Source organism: Podarcis tiliguerta (assembly GCF_965153285.1).
Source record: "Podarcis tiliguerta genome assembly, chromosome: 14".
Taxonomy (NCBI): domain Eukaryota; kingdom Metazoa; phylum Chordata; class Lepidosauria; order Squamata; family Lacertidae; genus Podarcis; species Podarcis tiliguerta.
Window position 1 is genome coordinate 5,056,666 of NC_139547.1, and position 21,689 is coordinate 5,078,354.

General features: G+C 46.5%; 2 protein-coding genes across 11 annotated transcripts in view; one reads left to right on the plus strand and one right to left on the minus strand.

The window, feature by feature from the left end:
• The window catches only part of MYO1E (myosin IE), a 103,201-nt gene extending 94,435 nt beyond the window's left edge, over positions 1 to 8,766 (plus strand). Inside the window, exons 24-28 of the mRNA XM_083413004.1 lie at positions 1,706 to 1,863; positions 1,970 to 2,065; positions 4,558 to 4,759; positions 6,403 to 6,572; positions 7,633 to 8,766. Of these exons, the coding sequence (XP_083269130.1) occupies positions 1,706 to 1,863; positions 1,970 to 2,065; positions 4,558 to 4,759; positions 6,403 to 6,572; positions 7,633 to 7,709 (703 nt within the window). The 3' untranslated portion in view covers positions 7,710 to 8,766. The remainder of the gene's footprint in view (positions 1 to 1,705; positions 1,864 to 1,969; positions 2,066 to 4,557; positions 4,760 to 6,402; positions 6,573 to 7,632) is intronic.
• CCNB2 (cyclin B2) lies at positions 25 to 20,297 on the minus strand. 10 transcript variants are annotated; one of them, XR_014504828.1, is made up of 9 exons: positions 18,744 to 19,387; positions 17,814 to 17,877; positions 16,773 to 16,901; positions 14,172 to 14,330; positions 13,081 to 13,317; positions 12,156 to 12,296; positions 11,618 to 11,728; positions 10,473 to 10,665; positions 25 to 1,054 (listed from the first exon to the last, which is right to left on the minus strand). XR_014504828.1 is itself a non-coding variant. In XM_083413165.1 (9 exons), the coding sequence occupies exons 3-9, from the start codon at positions 16,899 to 16,901 to the stop codon at positions 10,543 to 10,545; spliced, it is 1,056 nt and encodes a 351-aa protein (XP_083269291.1). In that variant the 5' UTR covers positions 17,814 to 17,877; positions 20,054 to 20,296; the 3' UTR covers positions 10,399 to 10,542. The 10 variants fall into 10 exon arrangements, 3 of the variants coding, with proteins under 3 accessions (XP_083269291.1, XP_083269290.1, XP_083269292.1); XR_014504829.1 differs by lacking the exon at positions 17,814 to 17,877 and adding an exon at positions 14,990 to 15,145 and having other exon boundaries at positions 18,744 to 19,048; XR_014504830.1 differs by lacking the exons at positions 25 to 1,054; positions 17,814 to 17,877 and adding exons at positions 8,769 to 9,128; positions 19,992 to 20,244 and having other exon boundaries at positions 18,744 to 19,389.
• Between the last annotated feature and the right edge of the window lie 1,392 nt (positions 20,298 to 21,689).

Below are 21,689 nucleotides of genomic sequence, written 5' to 3' on the forward strand. Positions count from 1 at the left end.
GTGATAATCACAGAGCACATGGTTGTTATCATTTATTTATTAAATTTATATACCACCTTTCATCTGAGGATCACAGGGTGGTTTACAATATAAAAATACAAATATACATAATGTAAAAAGGTAAAGGACCCCTGACAGTTAAATCCAGTCACGAACAACTCTGGGGTTGCAGCGCTCATCTCGCTTTACTGGCCAAGGGAGCCGACGTTTGTCCGCAGGCAGTTTTTCCGGGTCATGTGGCCAGCATGACTAAACCGCTTCTGGCGAACCAGAGCAGCACACGGAACGCCGTTTACCTTCCCGCCGGAGCGGTACCTATTTATCTACTTGCACTTTGATGTGCTTTTGAACTGCTAGGTTGGCAGGAGCAGGGACCGAGCAACAGGAGCTCACCCCGTCGCGGGGATTCAAACCGCCGACCTTCTGATTGGCAAGTCCTAGGCTCTGTGGTTTAACCCACAGTGCCACCTGCATCCCGAGAAAGAGACCAACCCTGCAGTAAAGATGAACATCAGTGTGAGGAGGGTGTCAGCAGTTTCCTTACGGCATGCCTGAAATGACCTCCCCAGCTGGCCTTTGGGCCCAGTCATACAGCCCAGCCCTTTCACCAGGCTGAGCAGTCTGTTGAGGGAGGCGGGGTGTAGTGAGCTCACTTCCATTTGGTAGGAAGCACCAGAGTATGGCTTTCAGTTGCGCTTTCTGGTTTCTGAATGAGGTCGAGGCCCCGCTTGAGCCTGGGAGAAGGAGGGCCAACCCCTTTCTCACCTGGGCAGTGCCCTTGGGGTGGCGTCTCTTTCCAGGGCTCGTTTTCCAAGGTAGGCCCCTTCCCTCCAGGCTACTGAAGTCCTCAGTTCTGTGGGAAGGAGGGACCACAGCCGGGTCCTTCTGGTTGCAGGAATCGCCCCTCTCCCCACGGTTTCATCCCAGTCCAGCCCCAGGCCTTTTCCAGAAGCATAGGAAGGGATAGCTTTTTCCACAGCTGGGCTTGCAAGAAAATGGCAACCCCATTTATTTTCCTTTGTGGTGATGAGGAGGAGGGGGAACTCGCTCTGCTCTGTAAGAAGGAAGAGGGAGAAATAAATGCTCTGTAAGGAGGAAAAATAAATTCTGACGCAAAGCCCACCATCCCAGAATGTTTGTTTTTTTAGGCAAGTCATTTCCCAGCTTGTGTAGGAGTCTCAAAAAAAAAAAGCAAGAAAAAAGGATAGTGAGTGCATTTTGCTGGTGTCATTTCCTGGCTGAGGCAGGGGGCTAGGAATAGCTTTTTTGTAGCTCAGGGCTCGCTCTCTGTGTATCAGCTTGTTTGCTTTTTGTGCATGTCATTAAACACATAATGCAAGGGTGGGCAAGTCTGCCGTCCGAAACACCCGGGCATTCATTTCAGTGGAGCCTGACTTTAAATTTCACCTCCCACAGCAGCAGAGATTTTTCAGAAGGTCAACAACTCTGCTCCTCAGAGATGAGACCAAACTTTAGGAAACAGACCCCACCTTTTGGGGTTGAGTGGGAATTCATTTTCCGTGCCCCCAAATTATACGACGGTGGTGTCAGACCCTAGAGCCGCTTTCCTGATGCCCCCCAAATATTTTTGACTACAACTGAAGCTGTGATGCTGAAGCTGATGGGCTGCAGTGGCTGCTCTCGGGCATGTGGGTGGTATCCTTCTCATGCACCTAACTGAGTTTTCCTGCCCACTTTGTTTCAGGCTTGAAGTGAAGCTAAAAAAGGAGAACTGGGGGCCCTGGAAGGCTGGTGGGTCCCGCCAGGTGCAGTTCAGCCAAGGCCAGGGAGACGTGGCCATTCTCAAGCCAAGTAATAAAGTGCTGCAGGTCAGCATCGGGCCTGGACTCCCAAAGAACTCCCGTACGTATGAAGGTCGCAAGCAGGGAGGGGGAGGAGGGCCAGCAACCATGGCCACCTGGCCCCTGCTGCCCAGCTGCCTGAACAGGTGTTGCAACTTGCCTTGCAGGCCCCACCAGAAGGAATGTGACCCAAGGCAGGAGCTGTTCCAACAGGACCACACAGGGCCAGCACTACCCCATGAGGGCCGCACCGCCTCCCCCTGGTTTGTATTTTGAAGCAGATGTTGGCAAATGATGCTCTGGTTAAGGGAAGAGACATGGCTAATCATGGAAGACTTCCGAACTCCTTGACTGGGGTGGAGGTGGGGAGGGCACCTTTGATGGTTGTCTTTTGCCCTCTTCTGGAGAGCTTCCCATTTTTGGAAGAGCTTCCCTGGCAGCTGTTTGGGCCCATCAAACTTACGTGGCAAATTGACTCCTTTGGAAATGAGGTTTAGCAGTCACACTTCTGTAGTGTGTGTGTGTGTGTGTGTGTGTGTGTGTGTGTAAAACCCATCAGGCCAAGTTCAAGGTGGGACTAATTTGCTTGCGTGATTGCCTTACCTCCCATGTGCCCCCTCAACTCCTTCATGCTGATTAATACTTCTTCCACAGTTGTGAGAAATAAACTTTTTAATGTGGCAGCTCCTACACTTTGAAGCTCCCTGCCTATAAGCATCACGCAGGCATCTTTGCCGCACTCTTTTCGATGCCTGCTTGAAACACCTTTGGTTAAGCAAGGCTGTCCAGACATGTAGATATTAAGGCATTTTAATCATTTTTGATTGCTTTAGAAAGAATTAATTATCTTTAACTGTTCTTAATGATAATTTTAATATTGGTTGTATCATACTTAGAGGTTTTACTACAATTCAGTGGTATATAGATTTTGTAAAATAAAGTAAAAATAAAATAAGGGCATAAGACCCCTGCTGGATGAAGCCAATGGCCCGGCTAGTCCAGCATCCTGTGTTCACAGTGGCCAACCAGATGCCCATTATGGGATGCCCACAAGCAAGAGCCTAGTGCAAGAGCAGCCTCCCCATTTGTGGTTCCAAGCAACTCGTATTCAGAGGCATATCGCCTCATGACAGTAGAGGCAGAATATAGCCACTGTGTCTAGCAGCCATTGATAGCCTTGCCTTCCATGCATTTGCCTAATCAACTGCATCTTGTAGTAGCAAATTCCATCATTTAACAATGTGCTGTATCCATGGTTTCACTATGTGCCATATGAATAAGGACTTTCTTTTGTATGTCCTGAATCTCCCAGCATTCAGCTTGATTGGATAACCCTGTTGGATTCTAGTGTTAGGAAAGAGGGAGACCAGCCACTTTTTCCATGCCACACGTAATTTTGCACATTTTTGTATGTCTCCCACTTATTCAGCTTTTTTTCATGTTTAAGAACCCCCCCCCCAATTTGCAGCCTTTTTTCCTCTTCCCTGTTTGATACCTCGTCAGTATGTTTTTCAGATGTAGCAATGATAACGAGGTGTAGTATTGACTTCTTCTTTTATGATCAGCTTCCTCAAGCCATTTCTGTTCTTATTTCTAAAGGAAAGGCAGAGTATATATATTTTTAACAAATGAAAATTTGCCACACTGGTTTTTTTCCCCCAAAGCAACTGCCATCGCCTATGAATGTTTGGGTGAGGGTGCTATACACTAGCCATGAAAGCTGAGAGAGACAAAATTTCAAAGATAAAGGAAGGTAGAGCTGGAAAAGCGATTTTAAAAATGCAGCCAGAGATTGGAATACAGTGAGTTGCCTTATCAAGAGTCGAATCCTTGATCTATCTTTCTCATCCTTGATGACGCTTAACTGGCAGCCTCTGCTCCCAGGGTTTCAGACCAGAGTCCTTTCCCCCTCGTGCCTGGAGATGCCGTGTCAGGGATTAAGCCTGGGTGCTTCTGCATGCCAAGGCTGTGCTCTGCTATGGAGCCACTTTCTTCTTACATACATACATTTAGAGTTTGAGCTGCTGTTGCTTTGAAAGACAGCTGGGGGAGGAGAACATGATAGAGGATTATACAACAGTGCTTGGAGAGAATTTTTTCTCCCTTTCTCTTACATTGCTAGAACTCAAGGCCATCTGCTGAAGTTGACAGTAGATGCAAAAGGCTTGCACCGTACTTAGTTAATGAAAGGAGCTGCCTACTGCGGCTGCAAAATGTGGTGTGATGGTCACTGGCTTATATGGTTTTAAAAGAGGATTAGGCATTGTAATGGAGGAAGAGTCTGCCAGCAGTTATTGGCCATATTGGTTAAGCTTCCATGTTCAGAGGCGACGGCAGCGTGACATTTAATACCAGTTAGTGGGAGGAGCAGCAGCAGGAGTTGCCTTCCCAAAAACATCTGGTTGTCCACCGCAGGAAGCAAGGTGTTGGGTGAGAGGGTTCTATGCTGGCCTAAAGGGGCAAGGCCTGCTTTTGGTGGCTTTATGAAGACTGGACAGAATTTAACTGGGAGAATTTTCAAATGGGTAGCCCTTGTGCTAGTCTCTTGAAGCAAAAGCAACAAAGAGTCCTGTGGCACCTTAAAGACTAACAAAGAACCATCAGTAGATATGCCATAATCCACAAGTCTTGTGCCACAAGACTCTTTGTTGTAACTGGGACAGAAGTTATCCAGACTTAGAAAGGTATTCTGAGGGGTATCCCTGTGAATGGAGGGTGTGGGCTCCCCCAGGCTCACGTCTTGAACTATTTCTAGGTCTTCATCAGAATGGGGTGATAAAAATCCCACAACACACACCCCACCCTCAAGGCCTCGCGAGCCAGCGAGCCAGCCAGAGAAGCCTGTACACCAGTATGGCGCAGCCCCCCTTGCCTCAGGTCTTGGGTGGATCAGATCGAATTTCCCAGCAGCCAGACAGCTTGGACTTCCTCAAGGTCCCAGACCAAGGGGCAGCCGGGTAAGTGCACCGTCCAATACATTTCCAATACATTTAAGTGGCTAGCTTGCTTGTCTAAAGTCAGACAGCTGATTGGCTGAAGGGTTGTTTCTGCGTTCATGAAGTAGGTCTTCTGTGCCTGGCAGTTTCTATGAACTGCAGTGGAGAATCTGGTGTCCTGCCAATTCTGTGTTCTGTAGAGTGCTTCATAGAGGCATCTTTTGACAGGTGGGTCCTTGATAGAGGCCGGTCATGATCCAGAGAAGCACACGTGTCAGGCCTGCTCCCCAGCTCTCTGTACCTGTTAGGGCAGCAACAGAAACCTGATCCATGCATTACTCCTATGTAGGGTATCCTTGAGGGTTTTTTTTAACAACAACAACTGTTTGTTGAGTCTAGTTGCCTATGTAGGAAGGCCAGCACACAGGTGCCTCTTCACATGTAGGGGCTCCATGACTAGAAAACCATGTGTTTCTTTAAAAAGTCTATGCCAGGGCAAAGCTAAAATGCAGGCCCCTGCCCTGGGTCTCTAGGTGGCCATGCCTCACACACAGATAACACATCCATAGGGCTAGAATCTCTCTTTATATAGAGGTTTCAAGATGTATGAGAAATCTGGCTTAGAGTAGATAACTTCATCTCATTTCGCTGTAAAATGGAACATGGGAAGCTGCCTTTATAACGAGTCAGACCACTGGTGCGCCTGCACTGAGCATTATTACTTGGCAATGACTCTTGATGGTGTCAGACAGGGGTTTTTGCCAGCCACACCTGGGAATGTGGGAGATTGAACCAGGGACCTTCTGCATGAATAGCATGTTCCCTATCACTGACCTATGATTCACTCCTAAATATTAACATGCACAGGTTTCCTAGCAATGTTCCCTGCCATCCTTCCCCCCCCCCCCCAAAGTGAACATGGGTTCTTTTCCCTGCAAAGCATGTGCTATGTCAGGGAGCTACGACTCATTCTCTCGTACATGTGTATTTTTCTCTCTTTGATTTTTTAAAAAATCATTTGCAGGGAAATAATTTCAGTGTGCAGAACTGTACAGTGTACAGTAGGTTGGAGATGAATGTGAGTTGAGGTGGCGCAGGTCCCTGCAGCCATTCTTCCTGGCTCAATGTGTCTCTTATCTGATTTACAGATGTGGAAGGCACAAGTACTGTTTTGAAACCATCTGTTGGGAGAGCAGCAGGAGATGCAGTTTATGCTGTGGAGGGGTTAACTTTGTACAGTGGCCAGCAGTGCCACCTGCTGTTTATTCAGAATGACTGCATGCTTTCTGATGGCAATCCACTCATTCTACCTTTAATTCATGGGTTCACATTTAATAAATTAGTAGAGTGTATATTTTTATAAGAAGATGTGGAGTTCAAAGAGTCCTATTAGATGAGACCAAAAGTTCTTAGTCCAGAACAGGCATAGGCAAACTCAGCCCTCCAGATGTTTTGGGACTACAACTCCCATCATCCCTGGCCACTTGTCCTGTTACCTAGGGATGATGGGAGTTGTAGTCCCAAAACATCTGTAGGGCCAAGTTTGCCTATGCCCGGTCCAGCATCTTCTTCCTCACCCCTTGGGTGCCTCTTATTCTAAGTGCCCAGGTGTGGCAGTGAATTGTGGCTGCCAAGCCTAATGACTTTCCTGTGCGTCTCTGCAGCGTTCGCAGGCAGACTACAAACCGGCCGCCACCTGCAGGCGGCAGACCCAAGCCACAGCCGAAACCAAAGCCTCAGGTACCCCAGTGCAGGGCGCTGTATGCCTACGATGCTCAGGACACAGATGAACTCAGCTTTAATGCCAATGATGTTATTGATATCATTAAAGAAGGTAAGGCCTCTTTGTTTTTACATTTTCTATTACCACTGGTGAGAATACTGAAAATATGTTCCATCTTCTAGAACTGGCATAGGCAAACTCGGCGGTGTTATGTACTGATGTTCTCACCCTGGGCCAGCAGGGGGTTACTGTAGATAGTTTTCACTCAGGTCCACGTCAGTTATTTTAGGCAGGAAACCCTGGGTTGTTGTTGTTGCTACAATGTTGACAGCCGGTTCCTATAAAAGCAGGCCGACTGAGCTGTTTGCGGTTCAGTCTGTCCAGCTTACAATAAAGAGCTGCTCTGGAGAAATCACGGTGTCGTCTACTATGTTCGCCCACAACTTAACAGGCCCTCCAGATGTTTTGGGACTACAACTCCCATCATCCCTGACCACTGGTCCTGTTGACTAGGGATGATGGGAGTTGTAGTCCCAAAACATCTGGAGGGCTGAGTTTGCCTATGACTGTTCTAGAAGGACCCTCCCCGCACCTCCGCTCCAGAGAAGCATCTGGAAGCTTTGTGCCTCTGCTTCTAGTTAAGCAGTTTGGTTAACCATTCAAACAGGGAAATGTGATTTAACCTTAACCATGGTTAGTTGTGGGGCTGTTTTATAGCCAACTTCATAAACCATGGTTTAAAGCAGACCTAGTATCCAGCCAGTTAATATTAAACTACAGTCCTAGTTGGACTACATGGGAAATGGTTTAACTAAAATCTAAAGCTTTCAAACTCTTCTTTGGCTCTGTGGGAAGAGACCAGGAAGACTCATTCACACGCATAGTGCAAGGGTGGGGAACCTTTCGCCCTCCAGATGTTCCTGAACTATAACTCCCATCATCCCTAACCATTGGTCATACTTGCTGCAGTTGGTGGGAGTTGTAGTTTAGCAACACCTGTTTTATTTATCTGATAAGTTCATTCTCACAAAGGTTAATGGCAGCATTTGCTCCCACCCCTTTTAAACCAAGTCACTCCTGACATAGACGTTTCCACAGCGGCAAGTTTGGAGAAGCGTACGTTGGGACAACCCACAGATTTGCTTCTAAACTCACTCCCTTTCTTTTCCAGATCCCTCAGGCTGGTGGACAGGCAGGTTAAGAGGGAAAAAAGGACTCTTCCCAAACAATTATGTGACCAAAGTATAATCCTGCAGCCCCCTCAAGAGGCCCTTGTGACCGTAAAGGTGCTGCCGGTTGTGCTTTTCCAGCTGCTGTGGTCTCCTTGTAAAGCTACAGTTCTGTGCAGCGTCGATAATAGACAGCAGTCGCTCCATCAGTGAAATTGAAAGGCAAAAGACGGAAGAGGGGGAAGTCCCCATGTTTACTCTCCAAAAAGCCAAAGCCGATGTGTCAGCTGCCCACGATACCAAACCAAGGAATTATTTATTTTATTGAATGCTTTTTTCTCATGAAGGAAGAAGAGTGTGTTTAAATTCCATTCTTTTTTAAAAAATGCCTGAAAACAGCAAGGTGCTCTGTGAGGACTTTGGAAGAGTTACATACACACTTTTTACAAGTGCCTTTAGTTGCTCTGGTGACTTTCTTCTAAATTATGTAACAAAATAATGGCATTATTATGCACATTTCCTCTGTTGGTGACATTGCGGAGGATCACAGTAATAAGTTATGCTGCTACCTGCCTTAGAATAGTAGGATTCTATTTCTTCTTGGACTCTTGTCATTCTCTTCCCCCAAGCATGTATTTTAAAAGGTCTCACAGCAAGCTTGACCAGCTTTACTTGGGAGCTACAATGATTCTGCAAGGGCACTGCGACCAAAGAAAGGCAGCCTTGTATGCTGTAAATGGTTTGTGTTTATGTTGACTTGTTAATGTGGCTGGCCCATGTTGGTTTTTATTATTGATGCATCTGGTTGGGGGACGGGACCTTCCCAAGGAAGCTTTGTGCATTTAATGAATAGAACTTATGAAATATACATTTTAAAAAATCAAATAACAGGCCAACCTGTATGAATGTACACAGCAGTAACCCACTGTACTTAATGATAAAGGTAGCTCAGTTAGGATTTTGGGGCCAGGTACTTCTACCTATGCACTATTCTTTAAGGATAAAGTCAGTGTTACAAAACCTTGATTAAGCCCAGCTGCCTTTCCCATCAGCCACAAAAGCTGTTGCTTACCCAATGCATGTTAATTTATCCATTCTCTTCTCAACCATCATCAATAAAAACATAGGAACTACCACAGCAGTGTGGGGGGCTTTTATCGCAAGTAGGAATTATGCTCTGTTAGTGGGAAGTACTGTTTAACAGTACACATTGCAGCTGAAGCATAAACAGTGTTCCGCAGCGTAGTGGCAGAGTAGCTGCTTTGTACACAGGGGGACCAAGACATATTCAAATCCCTGGAGGTCTCATCAAGGTGGTCGGTAGGATGTGGCAGGTTCCACTTGCTCTGCATCTTACGGCTGCTGGCCCATCCTCTGTGGCCAAGAGCCTGCCAGACTCTGGACCAACCTTGTCTTGTCCTGAGGGGTCTGCAGATGGGGCCAGCTCCAGCCACCCTTCTCTCTGTACAGCATTAGGTCCTTCCACCATGACAGATGCCTTGAGAATAAAAACATTCATGCTGCTTTCATGCATATTTAGCTGCTTCTGCTCCAGAACAAATCTAAGCAACACCAGGAAGTTCTGTGTCATAGGACCTCTGCTCTGTCAAATGTAGCAGAAGAATGGAGCTCAGAAGCACGTAATCTCAAATCTAGCTGCAGCAAAGCACTGGAGCAGGAAGACAGAAGTGTTTTCAAGTGGCTTCCAGAAACGCTAAATTTTTAAAAGTAGCTGCTACCTCCAGAAGTTCAACACACTCTGCCACAATACAAGATTTAAATGCTAAAGTCAGAAATACTAAGGATGGTACCAACAAGCTTACAGAGAAAGAACAGCAACCCCCCTCCTCCCCACATGTCTATCCCCTTCCCACAGCACCCTACAATCAAGGCTCAGGCTGTATTCAGACACCAAGGGTGGGAGGACTAGGAGTGATTGGGCACCTTGTTCGTGAGGCTTTGTTAATCTCTAATTGTCCAATTTTACCTAAACCTGCACACACGGAACAATCCCCCCCCAAACCAAGATTTCAGGCCATGGGTTTGACAAGATTGAAAATGATGGCTTAACCAGCCTCCGGCCTCAGCAGTAAGGCTGCTTAAACATATTTGTAAATGGTAAAGCTAAAGCTTTGCCCAGAGCTTCTCATTTTCAAGAATCAAAATATTTCAAATACTATCCTTTAGTAAGGTACAGTGGAATTCTTACTGATGCACAAACACAAAACCAGCCGTAACTTACAGGTATTTTAACACCGTCAGTTTTAGATCTCCTAAACTGTATAGAAGGCAAATTGTAACAAGGTGTGATTTATTCCAGATGTTTAAATTGGGTTACAAAAAATGCTGAAAATGACCAAAAACATTTTCTCTTGGCCTGTGAATGCCATTCTGGCTCAGTGCATCATTTTCATTGGGGGGGGGGGGGCAGCAGAAGGTTGCTTCACCCTGAAGTCTTAATCAGTGTCTGGCCAAGAACAGCAAATCATTGTTGGCCAAGAAAACACTGCAGTGAGGGGACCACTTCTGGCTCCTGTGCATAAGGAGATGTGCAACATTTTCAAGGCATTGAAATGCTGTGGAGCAGAAACAAGAAAGGAAGCTGCCTCCTGGCCCTCTTAGGTTTTCACTTACCCTGGTAAGCCCAAGCAGCACAGTGAGAAGGACTGCTAGAAAGGATGGATGGACTTGCAAGACTGCCAGACTAGCAAAGTAATGGCCTTTGGTAATGCCATTATGACTCCTGCTTTTTGTTTTTGTAAAAGGACTTTTTTTTTTTTACAATATCTTTATTATGTACAAGAATACGGAATATTTGTAAGAGCAACTCTAAAGCATTCACCTTAAAAAGACCTCCAGAAGGCCACATCCAAAAACGGCATATTTTCTTCCATGTGATGATTGGGCAGTGCTCACATCAGCTGCCTGGCTTCACCCAGCAAAGGCGCTGCAAAGTCTTTAATGCTGCTGGAGTTCAGCTGAGGGATAGTGCTGATCCTCAGGAATTTGCTGCTAGAATATTTGTTCTTGACAGCCTGTCAGAGGTGTGAGGCGGGAGAAGGTTAGGTTGCAGAGAATATGTTTACCTTGCTGAAGGAATTAAGCTGCTGGTTTTGTCCCTGAGAAAGTCATCACTTACACTTGACTACTTACAGGAGAATGTCAAATTCTCTCAACATCTATTGGTTTTACTTTTATTTTTGATGGCAAAGAAACCAAGATCTCCCAGCACCCTGCTGCTCTGCTTTCTTTTGCCTAAGGGAAAAGGTTTGTGCTCATCTGATTCCAGCATCCCAAAACAGAGCAACCAGAAAGGCAGCCTTTGCAAACATGATGCGCTCCAGGTGTGGTGGCTCGGGCTCATTGGACCTTTAGCCTAAAACATCTGGAGGCCAACAGCTTGGTGCAGTAAGATATTGATGCAAGTGCTCCTTGCTTGTGTTATCGAAAAGAGGCAATCAGAAAAGTAAAAAACAGTAACATTCAGACTATACAGGCTTGAGTGTCAGATGTTTCAAGCTAAAAGGGGCTTCCAGCAAAGGGGCTACCCAGGAGTAGGAGGTGTGTAATTTTTTGCCCTTGTTTTCTATATTCCTCTTGTGAGCATGCAGAACAGCTTTTCCAGAGAGCTGCTGCCAGTCAGTGTAGACAATAATGAACTAGGCGGGCTAATTTGGTCTAAATATATAAAGCAGCTCCTTGGGACTTCAGCTGTCCCCCCATGATCACTGATGGTGGGGTGGCAGCAGTGGTAGAGGGGTTCTAACCCCCAATATTGAAGGCAAATGGAGCCAGGACCCAAATCTCAAAGCGTCTGAATTTGCCTTATTTTAAGAGAGCAGCAGTTTCCATTCCAGGCTCCCTCCCTCTTGCCCTGTTCTCTTTCCTGGGGTGAACACACCCACCCATGCCCCACAGTAGTTGCCTGTAACAGGAACATTAAGCCTAATAGCAGCCAAGGCTGCTAAAATAGGAGCAGATACTTACAAGGTGTTTTGTTAGATTCCTGTTGACTCTGACAACATTCTTGGCCATGTGCTCCATAACAGGGGTAAGACCCTCCTCTTCATATCCAGTATAATAGCACAGCTTGGGGTTCTACAAAGGAGAGGCAGCAGCGGCTGTCAAAGCCTGTCCCAAGAGCACTGTAAACCCCCACCTGCCAGGGCCACCCGTAGCAGCTAGGCAGGACCCAGCAAATCCTTTTGAGCTGTCAGTGGACCTCACAAGCAGACTTGCTCAAACATTTGTGAGTCAGTAACTTGTCTGTAGGTTTGCAGGACTGCTTTAAAAGCATCTTAGAGCAAATCGGTTTCTGACTAGGTTAGGATGCCGGTAAGGCCTGAAAGCACCTGTGGCCAGCACCTTCCTCATGCTAAGAAGGTCCGGGTCAGTGCCTGGAGGAGGCAAGGAATGCCAGGTATTCTCTTCACAGACTCTCCGCAGGGGCCTCTAGTCCAGTTACTTGGGGGGAGAATGTGGATTCTGCCCCCTTCCATACCACTTTCACTCAACCAAGACTCACCCACTGGCCTTCTGAGAAGACCTTCCGAGACAGGCAAAGCGCTGCAGCTGCAACCTCTGAAGGATTATAATGCACCATATTGTAGTCCAAAAGGGTCAGCTCCATCAGGTACTTTGCTAGCAGGTACGATTCAGCAGATGCCTGGCAAAACAGGAAGAGCACTGGCATGAATGCAGCCGGCCTCTAGTTTTAATGCCTACCCAGAGAAGCTCGTGTATCTTTGACTTTACTGGAACTTGTAACTAGATCTAGAGCAACCCCCACAACCCTGATACTCTCTAGGGTTCTGGACTACAATTCCCATCAGCTGTGGTCCAAAATATCTGGAGGACGCCAGGTTGGCAGGGGTGGCAGCTTAAGTCAAAGGAGAGTTCTTCTCTCCCTAGCTGCTGTGCCCCTCTTCATGACTAGGTGCACTTGCCTTCTCTAAGAGCCCATGCTTCAGTCCTGGATCATCATAAGCACAAGTACAGTCAGCTCTTATTCATCCTGTGGTCCCTTTTCTTTCATCTAGCCTCTCCCTTAATAGCTGCTTTGTCTATGCTCATTTAGCCACTTGCCAGAGGCCTTGAACCTGTGTTCCTCTCCAGGCCCTTGCACATTTGTGTACTTAAAGGGCAGAAACAAAAAATGGCGTCCATGGGAACAGAGGGCTTGCACAAATTAGTGCATTCACCTCTGGAATCTACACACAGCACCAGGAGACTCTATTTGGCTTGCACATGCCTCCTCCCCTCATTACCAGATACTGTAGTGCCCAAATCAAGTGATGCCATGGTTGGGTCCCAGACCTCCTTCCTGCTCACTCCAACACATAGGTGGACACTCCTCTCAGAAGAGGCTGGTCAGCACCCCCACCCCTCAACCATACTCAACATCCTATTACCAGGCTACCCAAGCTCAAGGTACTGGCAGATGGACCTACATCAGAAACTTTGGCTATTCGCCTCAGGAAGTGGAGTGGTAGCGGTCTTCCTAAGGCAAAGTTAAGCTCCTTAAGGATCTTCTGCTCCGTTGCCCGGATCTGAGTCGGTGTGTATGCTCGGTCAGTCATGTAGACAAAATCCAAAATACTTGGTGGATAGATCTCTTCATATTTTGCAGCCAGAAGCATTGCAGTAACACCGACCAACTGGAGTTCCTTGCGGGAGACAGGCTGAGCCTAGTTTGACACACACAATACTGGTTGTTGAGACACAAATGTTGAGATATTGAGACACTGCCTTGCTCCTCACTTTTGCACAAGAACAGCTCTCAGGAACTGACAAAGAGGTTACTTAATAGGGCCTTCTTTATAGTTCTCAACAGTTTGGGTTTCAAGTGTGATGGTGTTTTGGAATCAAGATAGACGGAGGCCCCCTGCCCTCTGCAAAATCAGCTGCACCATGGTCTCAGAGGGCTGTGTTCTGCTACCTACAGCTTCCCAGAGATACAACTCCTAGGAGCACTTGGGAGAAGCAAACACCTCACGTTTTACAATGGGGATGCCTCCAGAGTATGTCCACCACCTAGTTGAAGCTAAGTTGTTTTGAGTCTGATCAGGGTCATCATGCACACGCATGACACTTTGGGTCTCATGTAGGAAGTTGGAGGGGGGGATATAAGCATAAGGAAACCAAAGTTTGGCTGACTGGAATGTAGTGAGTGCCAACAACAAATTCCCAGTATACCTTAATTCAAAGCATGGGGAAGATTCCAGTCACTGCTTTTACATCCCAGCGTGAGAGAATAAGCCCATGCTTAAACCTCCCTAGTTGACAGTGTCCACTCCTTCAATATCAATCTCCCACCCCCAGTGTGATGATGCCTTCCGTGCCCTGATAGGAGTTGTGGTCCAAAACATCTGGAAAACACCACACTGCAGAAGGCTACTGCACAGCTCAGTCTATGCAACTAGGAACCCCACATCCATCCAAGCCCTCACCCAGCAAAAGCAGCATCTCAGAGCTCAAAACAGGAGTTTCATGCACAGCTCCACCGTTCAAGCTTCATATGTGCTATAAACGCCAAGCTTACTTGCAAGAAGCGATCTATGATGGCCACACACATGTAGAGAGTGTCCTGCATAAGCTGGAACCTTGCATGGAGCTGGATCAGCCAGTCAACAAGAATGGCCCGCATCCGCCCATTGATCTCTGTGCCGTCAAGGTAGAAGGGAAAGACACGCTGCTGGACCTGTTGGAGAGGGTCAACTAGATCAGAGGCTTGTCCCATGTTTAGATAGCTGGCAAGGGGGGAGCAGCTAGAAGGGAGTCAGACCCAAAATGCATTTGTCAGGGTTCAGGTCCAAGGACTCCAGGGGCATGCCTGCTCATTTGTTAGCAGAATGGCAGCTCCAAGTAGGTGTGTGGTTCTAGGAAGAACTTGTGATGCAGTTGATTCATTAGTAAAAATTTACCAAGGCAAAAATAAGCTTGACAGTTCAATACCAGATCCCTGGAATGGCAATCTCTTTACAATCCAGTTGCGGCAAAATATAACAGTAAAAAACTTAAACGTACTATATACACTAAGCAAGTAAAAATCAATTCAGAAAGAGAGTGAAGGAACAGCAGAGAGAGTGAAAGCAAGAATAACATGAGATCCTGTTGGAGTGCATTCATAGGCAGACCTTGAAACACAACGAGCTCATTCCAGCTGCATGTCTGTTCCCTTGGAAATCTTCCAGACACTCTGGAAAATGCTAGAACATTTCAGTTAGCTTCTACAAGCTTCCATGAGTTCTGTACCTCAGAAAAGCCATCATAGCTGACAGGATTCCCCATCCAACAGCAGCAGCCCAAACACCAGACACCAAGTGGGAAGGAGGATGTTTCGCTGCCAGGCATAAATACCTCCAGTTGCCTCAGGTACTGGTAAATATCCTTCACGTAGTCACTGCACATCTGGGGGTCCTCCCTGTCACCAGCATCAATATCTTCTATATTGCCCCGCAGCATCTCAGAAAAGGCTTGGCACAATTCCACTTCCATAGAGAATGAATTGGGATCCTAGTTTAAGAAGCAACCCCCCCCCCGACACACCCCAGTTGAAATTATTTTTAACTGGTACTTTGTTTGATTTTCTTGATATTTCACCCTGCCCCTTTTTGTATTAATATTGTTAACCACCTGGTGACCATTTGGTAGAACGGCAGGATGCAAGTTTAATAAATAACATCTAAGAAAAAGAGATAGCAGAAGTGAAGCCACAACACCAAATGGGAGATTTTGGAGGCCCACCAATGCTCTTGTAATAAGCTACAGAAAGAGAGGATGGGAGAGGGTGTTCTGATCACTTCCTGCTCAAGGTCCCTTGCACGCTTGCACTCGCTCACCATTTGCCAAGCACCTGGCCTTTGCTTTCTTCCAAATAATTATCTGGCAAGGTGGGTTATACTTGCTCAAGGGCACACAGGTCAACATCAAGTCTCAAGAGGAGACTGAACCCACATGGGCCTTTCACCAAACGAGGATAGAAAAACTTGCATATCACTTGCAGCAGCCACATTCCAAGAGAAGTGGTATAACTTGAATATCACTTAGGAAGAATAAGCCTCCCCCATGCCCTCTTCATCCCCTGTCCTGCAAAGCAATGCTGGTGAAACCAAGGTACTTGAAACTTTAGGGATGAAGAAAGCAACTGGATCCATTCGCCTGTAGCACCAGACATCTGCCTGAAAAGGTTGAAGGATTAAACTAGGACCAAGCAGATTCCAGCAGCACCAGTAGAGCCGGCTAGTCCTCCTCCACTTTGGTCCAAACATGCTTGTAAAAAATAGTAATTATTAATTGGGTTGGGAGAACCAAGTTAGATGAACTGTAGGAGCACAGTTGGCCGTGAGAACATGGGAAAATGTTTGGGTATCAGACACTGAATTTATTGTACTGAAGACAATGAATGAATTAATTAACAGGCCTCTTTACTAAACATCTGTAAACTACACTGCAACTTGTGGAGGTAGGAAGCAGAAAAGGGGAGAACATTTAGAGAGGTAACCAGTGCTGTGGTAGAAAGAGTCAGGAAGAGAATTTTTTTTGGCTTCTAAAAATCCCCAAGCAGCACCAGCCACTCCCCGCTAGACAAAACAAAATAAAAGCAGTACGCCACCAATATGTGGTCTTCGCCATGGGACCACATCCAATCAGTGCTATATCACCTGCACTGGCTCCCAGTTGAGTACAGGGTCAGGTTTACCTTGCTGGTTCTAACCTTTAAAGCCCTATACGACCTGGGACCCTCATAACTACGGGACTGCATCTCCTAGTACGCCCCGCGGAGGACCTTATGGTCCGCAAACAATAACATCTTGCAGGTCCCGGGCCTCAAAGAGATTAGACTGGCCTTGACCAGAGCCAGGGCCTTTTCAGCCCTGGCCCCAGTCTGGTAGAATGCTCTGTCGCAACAGACCAGGGCCCTGCAGGACTTGACATCTTTCTGCAGGGCCTGCAAGACGGAACTGTTCCACCAGGCCTTTGGTTGAGGCTCAGTCTGACCCAGTGGCGGAGCTTCATGCTCTGGCACCGGGGGGGGGGGGGTGAAGAGCAGGCGGGGGCAGGGCTGGCACATGTCCTGGGGGCGTGGCAAAGGCAGAAATGCAAGAGGCAACACCCCCCACAGCTAAAGGGCTAAAGTTACCTTGAATCCTTTGGGTCTTTGGGTCACCATCCTGTTGCTGATTTCTTGCAAAGGTCCCCGTGGACCATTCAACAGGCTGTGGGTCTTGCCATGATCTACTGTCATGTCTTTCTTCAGATGGTTTAGCATCTAGAAAGTGAGGACCAGGCATTACTTCTCCAAGGGGCTGTGCCGCTCCCAGAACCCACTGATTAAGACTTAGCCACTATGTGGGCCAGCATACTAGATTCTAAAAAAGGCCCAGAACATTCTGCAAGGTCATCCACTCTCGAGACTCTGCAAGCTAAATTATGTAGTTGTAGGCACTGCATGTCTTATTGCTTAAGCAACACTACCAAAATACTGTGAAGATTTCTGCAAGTTCAGCCATAGAAAAGGTGGGACATCAGACAGGATGACAAATAAGCCCACAGTTTACATGCCGGTTACGCTCCAGGGGCCACAGCTAAAGCCAAAATCACATATAGTCAAAACCCATTCGGTTCAATGGTGGGTGAGATTGCCAAAGTCATTTTTTCACAGAACCCCACCCCCTTTCCTCCTGTTTATATTATTACTGTATTTAAGTATCACACACACAAAACTGAAGTTAAATGTGTGTAAATTGTGGGATTACTGTACGCACACACATGGATTTTGATTGTCATTTCCCACACACGTCCAAGAATATATGTGTAGCCTTAGAGTTTTGATGCCAATAGGAATGAATTCTGTACCAGCTAGTAAAACTTATGTTTCATCCATTCCTGGGATGGAATAAGAGAATTGTACAGTTTGAAGGTGTCAAAGATCATCTATGGGCCAATAAATCATGGCATGTGCCCCCTATGCTCAGTACCACACTTCTTCAAGATAAAGAAGCTATTGCACTGCACTGGAAAGAACGTTACCAGCATCTTCTTAACTGCAACTCCCCCATCCTCTCACAAATCCCACAAAAACAAATTAAAGATGAGCTTGCAGTACCTCCAAATCTGTGAGAGTTGTGTACAGCTATTAACCAAATGAAAAACAACAAAGCCAGAAGACCTAATGGGATACCTGCTGAAGTCTTCAAAGTGGGTGGAATTGAACTTACACAACTTCACAAGCTCATCGGAAAAATCTGGGAGAGAAAGGAGATCCCAGCAAACTTTAGGGATGCCAAAATTATCAATCTCTTTAAAAAAAGACAACAGAACAGATTGCAGAAACTATCGAGGTATCTTTTTATTAGCTGCAGCCAGCAAAATTCTTGCAAGGATCTTAGCAAACCGTCTCTTAACAATATCCAAGGCTACCCTTCCTAAATCCCAAAATGTTTTTAGACCTTCTAGGGGGACAGTGGACATGATTTTCACTGCTTGACAGCTTCAAGAAAAATGCAGAGCGCAAAACCAACCCCTGTATATGGCATTTATTGACCTTACTACGGACTTTGACACTGTAAATCGTAATGCCCTGTGGACTGTCCTTCTGAAAATTGGATGCCCAGATAAATTTGTGAACATCGTTTTGCTCCTGCATGACACTATGACAGCAACAATCTCAGATAACAATGGTTCTCAAAGTGAACCATTCATAGTGGGATCAGATGTTAAACAGGGTTGTGTTATCGCCCCAACTCTATTCATTATTTTCATTGCCATGATCCTATACTTAGTCAAAGGGAAACTCCCCACCAGAGTAGAAATCATATATCAAACAGATGGAAAGCTCTTTAATCTGAGTAGGCTGAAAGCAAAGAGTAAAGTTACCGTAACTTCCACCTTAGAGCTTCAATATGCTGATGACAATGTAGTGTGTGCACACTCAGAGGATGACCTCTAAGCCATCCTAAATATCTTCACAGAAGCTTATGAAAAGCTTGGCCTATGGCTCAACATCCAAAAAACCAAAGTGCTGCACCAACAAGTACAAAATAACCCCTCTGCAGCACCACAAATCCAACTCAATGCTGTAACATTGGAAAGTGTTGATCACTTTTCCTACCTGGGCAGTTATCTTTCCACAAGGGCTGACACTGATGCCAAAATCCAGCATTGCCTGAGCTCTGTGAGTGCAGCTTTCTCCCAATTGAAGTGCAGAGTGTACGAGAATCAGGACATTTGCAGGGAAAGCAAAATGCTTGTTTGCAAAGCTATTGTACTACCAACTTTACTGTACACTTGTGAAACATGGACCACTTAAAAATGCCATCTCCAACTACTTGAAAGATTTCATCAGTGGTGTCTGAAAAAAATTACACTTCACTTGGGAAAACAGGTGAACTAATGCCAGTGTACTGGAAGAAGCAAAGATCACTAGTGTTCTTCAACATCAACTTCTTTGGACTAGTCATGTTGTTCAGATGCCTGATTATTGCCTTCCAAAGCAACTACTCTATTCCGAACTTAGAAATGGAAAGCGTATTGCTGGTAGTCAACAAAAGAGCATTAAAGATTCTCTCAAGGCAAATCTTTAAAAATGCAGTTATAAGCACAGGTGATTGAGAAACACTGGCCTGCGAGCGCTTCAGTTGGAGAGCAGCCTTTATCCAAGGTGTCATGGACTAGAACTCTGGATGAAAGGGAGAAACAAGCTCAGAGGAAGGCAAACCCTCACTGTGATCAACTCCTGCCCAGAAACCTATGTCCCCCTGTGGAAGGATGTGTGGATCCAGAACTGGCCTCCACAGTCACTTATGGACTCACTGTTAAAACCGTGTTCATGGAAGACAATCTAACTTGGCTATGAGGGATCTCCAAAGGAGGAGGAGGGGTGGAGGAGAGAACAGTGGAAACCGAGTTTTACTCAGAGTAAACCCACTTAAATTTATGGGCATGACTATGCTGGGTCCTCTAATTTTAATGCCCCTGTTTTGAGAAAGACTTTGCAGCAGAGCACCATATTCACCCCCTTGGAATATTTATAAGCAGCTAGGTATTACAGAAGGCCCCAGGGGTTTACAACGAAAATGCCACTAGTGGGCCCAGAGAAAGTGGAGCCAGTCCGAGAGGGAAACTTGACCTTCTGCGAAAGTCTGTCAAATGGAAATTTCTCTACACCCAACAACAATACGTGACCAGCGCCGGTCGCTCTTCAAGGGGCAGCGCGTTCCGAAGGCACAAAAACGAGAGTCAGGCCAAGGGCAGCTTCTTGGCCCAGGGGCGGAACCAACCCTCGCTCCTCCGGCCTTTAAACCCCAACGAAGCTTTCCCCCTAGACCCCAAACCTGGCCGTGGGGTGGCAACAAGAAGCCCCGCGGCGGGTCAGTCTCGGAGCACCCAAGCGACCCTCGGACCAAGATACGCGTCACGGACCTCATGCACACGTGCAGCTGGAGCCGCGCACGAGTGGAGCACAAGCCCAAGGAGGAGGAAAGCCGGTTCGTCACACGTTGCCCCTAAGCCAGTGGCGGGGAGTTTCACAGGCCACGACTCAACAGACCCCTTCGTAGCTGCGCCGCCATGGCCAGCACAGCCGCCTCCTCGCGCTTTTTCAAGGCCGCCGCCGCCGCCTCGCCCTTCTGAGGGGATCCTGGCGGCGTCGCCATTGGCTCTTCGCGTCGAGCCCGCCTCGCACAATTGGCTGCCACTCTCTTGCGCCCGCCCCTTATGCTTGTGTTGCCAAGGCGACTGCGGCCTTCAGCTGCGGGCTCCGACGCCCGAGAAGGGGCCGCTAAAAGCGCGCAAGGCGACATGGGAGTTGTAGTTCTGCCTGGGAAGAGGGGAGCATCTTTAGGAGTTTTTGCAAGTCGTCGGTTCGAAACCTGCCGTGTCCTTTGCGCGGAAAGTGAACAATGGCTGCTTACAAAGATCAGTAATGAGACAGCCCCCGTCTTCAGCTTTCGAGACTCAAAGACAAAACACAAAAGCAACGGGGACTGAGAGGGAGGAGGGGAAAAGTAAACCCGGGCACTTGTTACAAAGTTCTCCCCATGATCAGCTGGAATGGAAACGGTTCAAAGGAGAGCAGCCCAGTTGCTGGTCTCTCGGATGAGTTGATGGAGAGGCCATGCATCCCCATCTCAGACCCTTTACAGTAACCTCATGGACACTGGAACATAGATGTCAACTTTTCCCTTTTCTTGCGAGGAATCCTATTCGGAATAAGGGAATTTCCCTTTAAAAAGGGGAAAAGTTGACAGCTATGCACTGGAATGACCCACGAGAATTGCCCTGCTGGGTTCCTCTGTTACTTGCTTGCAGGTGATGCTTGGTCTGCCCCATGGCAGCAATATTTAAGAAAAATAGTTTTGTGACCTGGTATTTGGACCATGATTGTTTTAGGGTGTGGTGTGGTCCTATGGATAAAATTGCTGTTACTTTTTACATTTTATTTGATTCTGAGATTTTTCTATTCATCTGACATATGGTTATCTTCTTACTGCTGTTTGCTGCACTCTGGTCCAGAGGAAGAGCGGGGTACAAAATATTGAATGAATGTCCAGTCCAATGTGGGATTACTTTTAATGGGTTATGAAACAGATTCCTCTAATGAGATACATCTACTTAATGACTGAATTTATTTCTGGGTGCAGTTAGAAACAAGATGCAAACAAAATGCAAACTGGTTTGTAAGGCCATCTGCTAGGAAAAGCTGTGCTTCTAACAGTTTCAAACCATCTGATATTCTAATAATTTAGGAAGTTGTGATACAGTTAAAACCCTCAACTACTCCCTTCATGCAGCCGTTCTGCTTTTATTCTTAAATAGCCCATGTAAAGATTGACATCTTTTGTCAGCTTATTTGTTTAAACAGAAAGGAATTATATTCACAGAAGGCAAAAACAAAACACAATTTTATCACTCTTGTTATTTTTATTGCATACAAAAAAATAGTTTTGAGCAAGTTTTTAAAAAGGGATTCAATGTAGACTATTGAGTGTTATGTTCCAGCTCAGTGATTATACTTTGAAATGTATGGTGATGGATCCAGGCTAGTTAACTCTGTGTT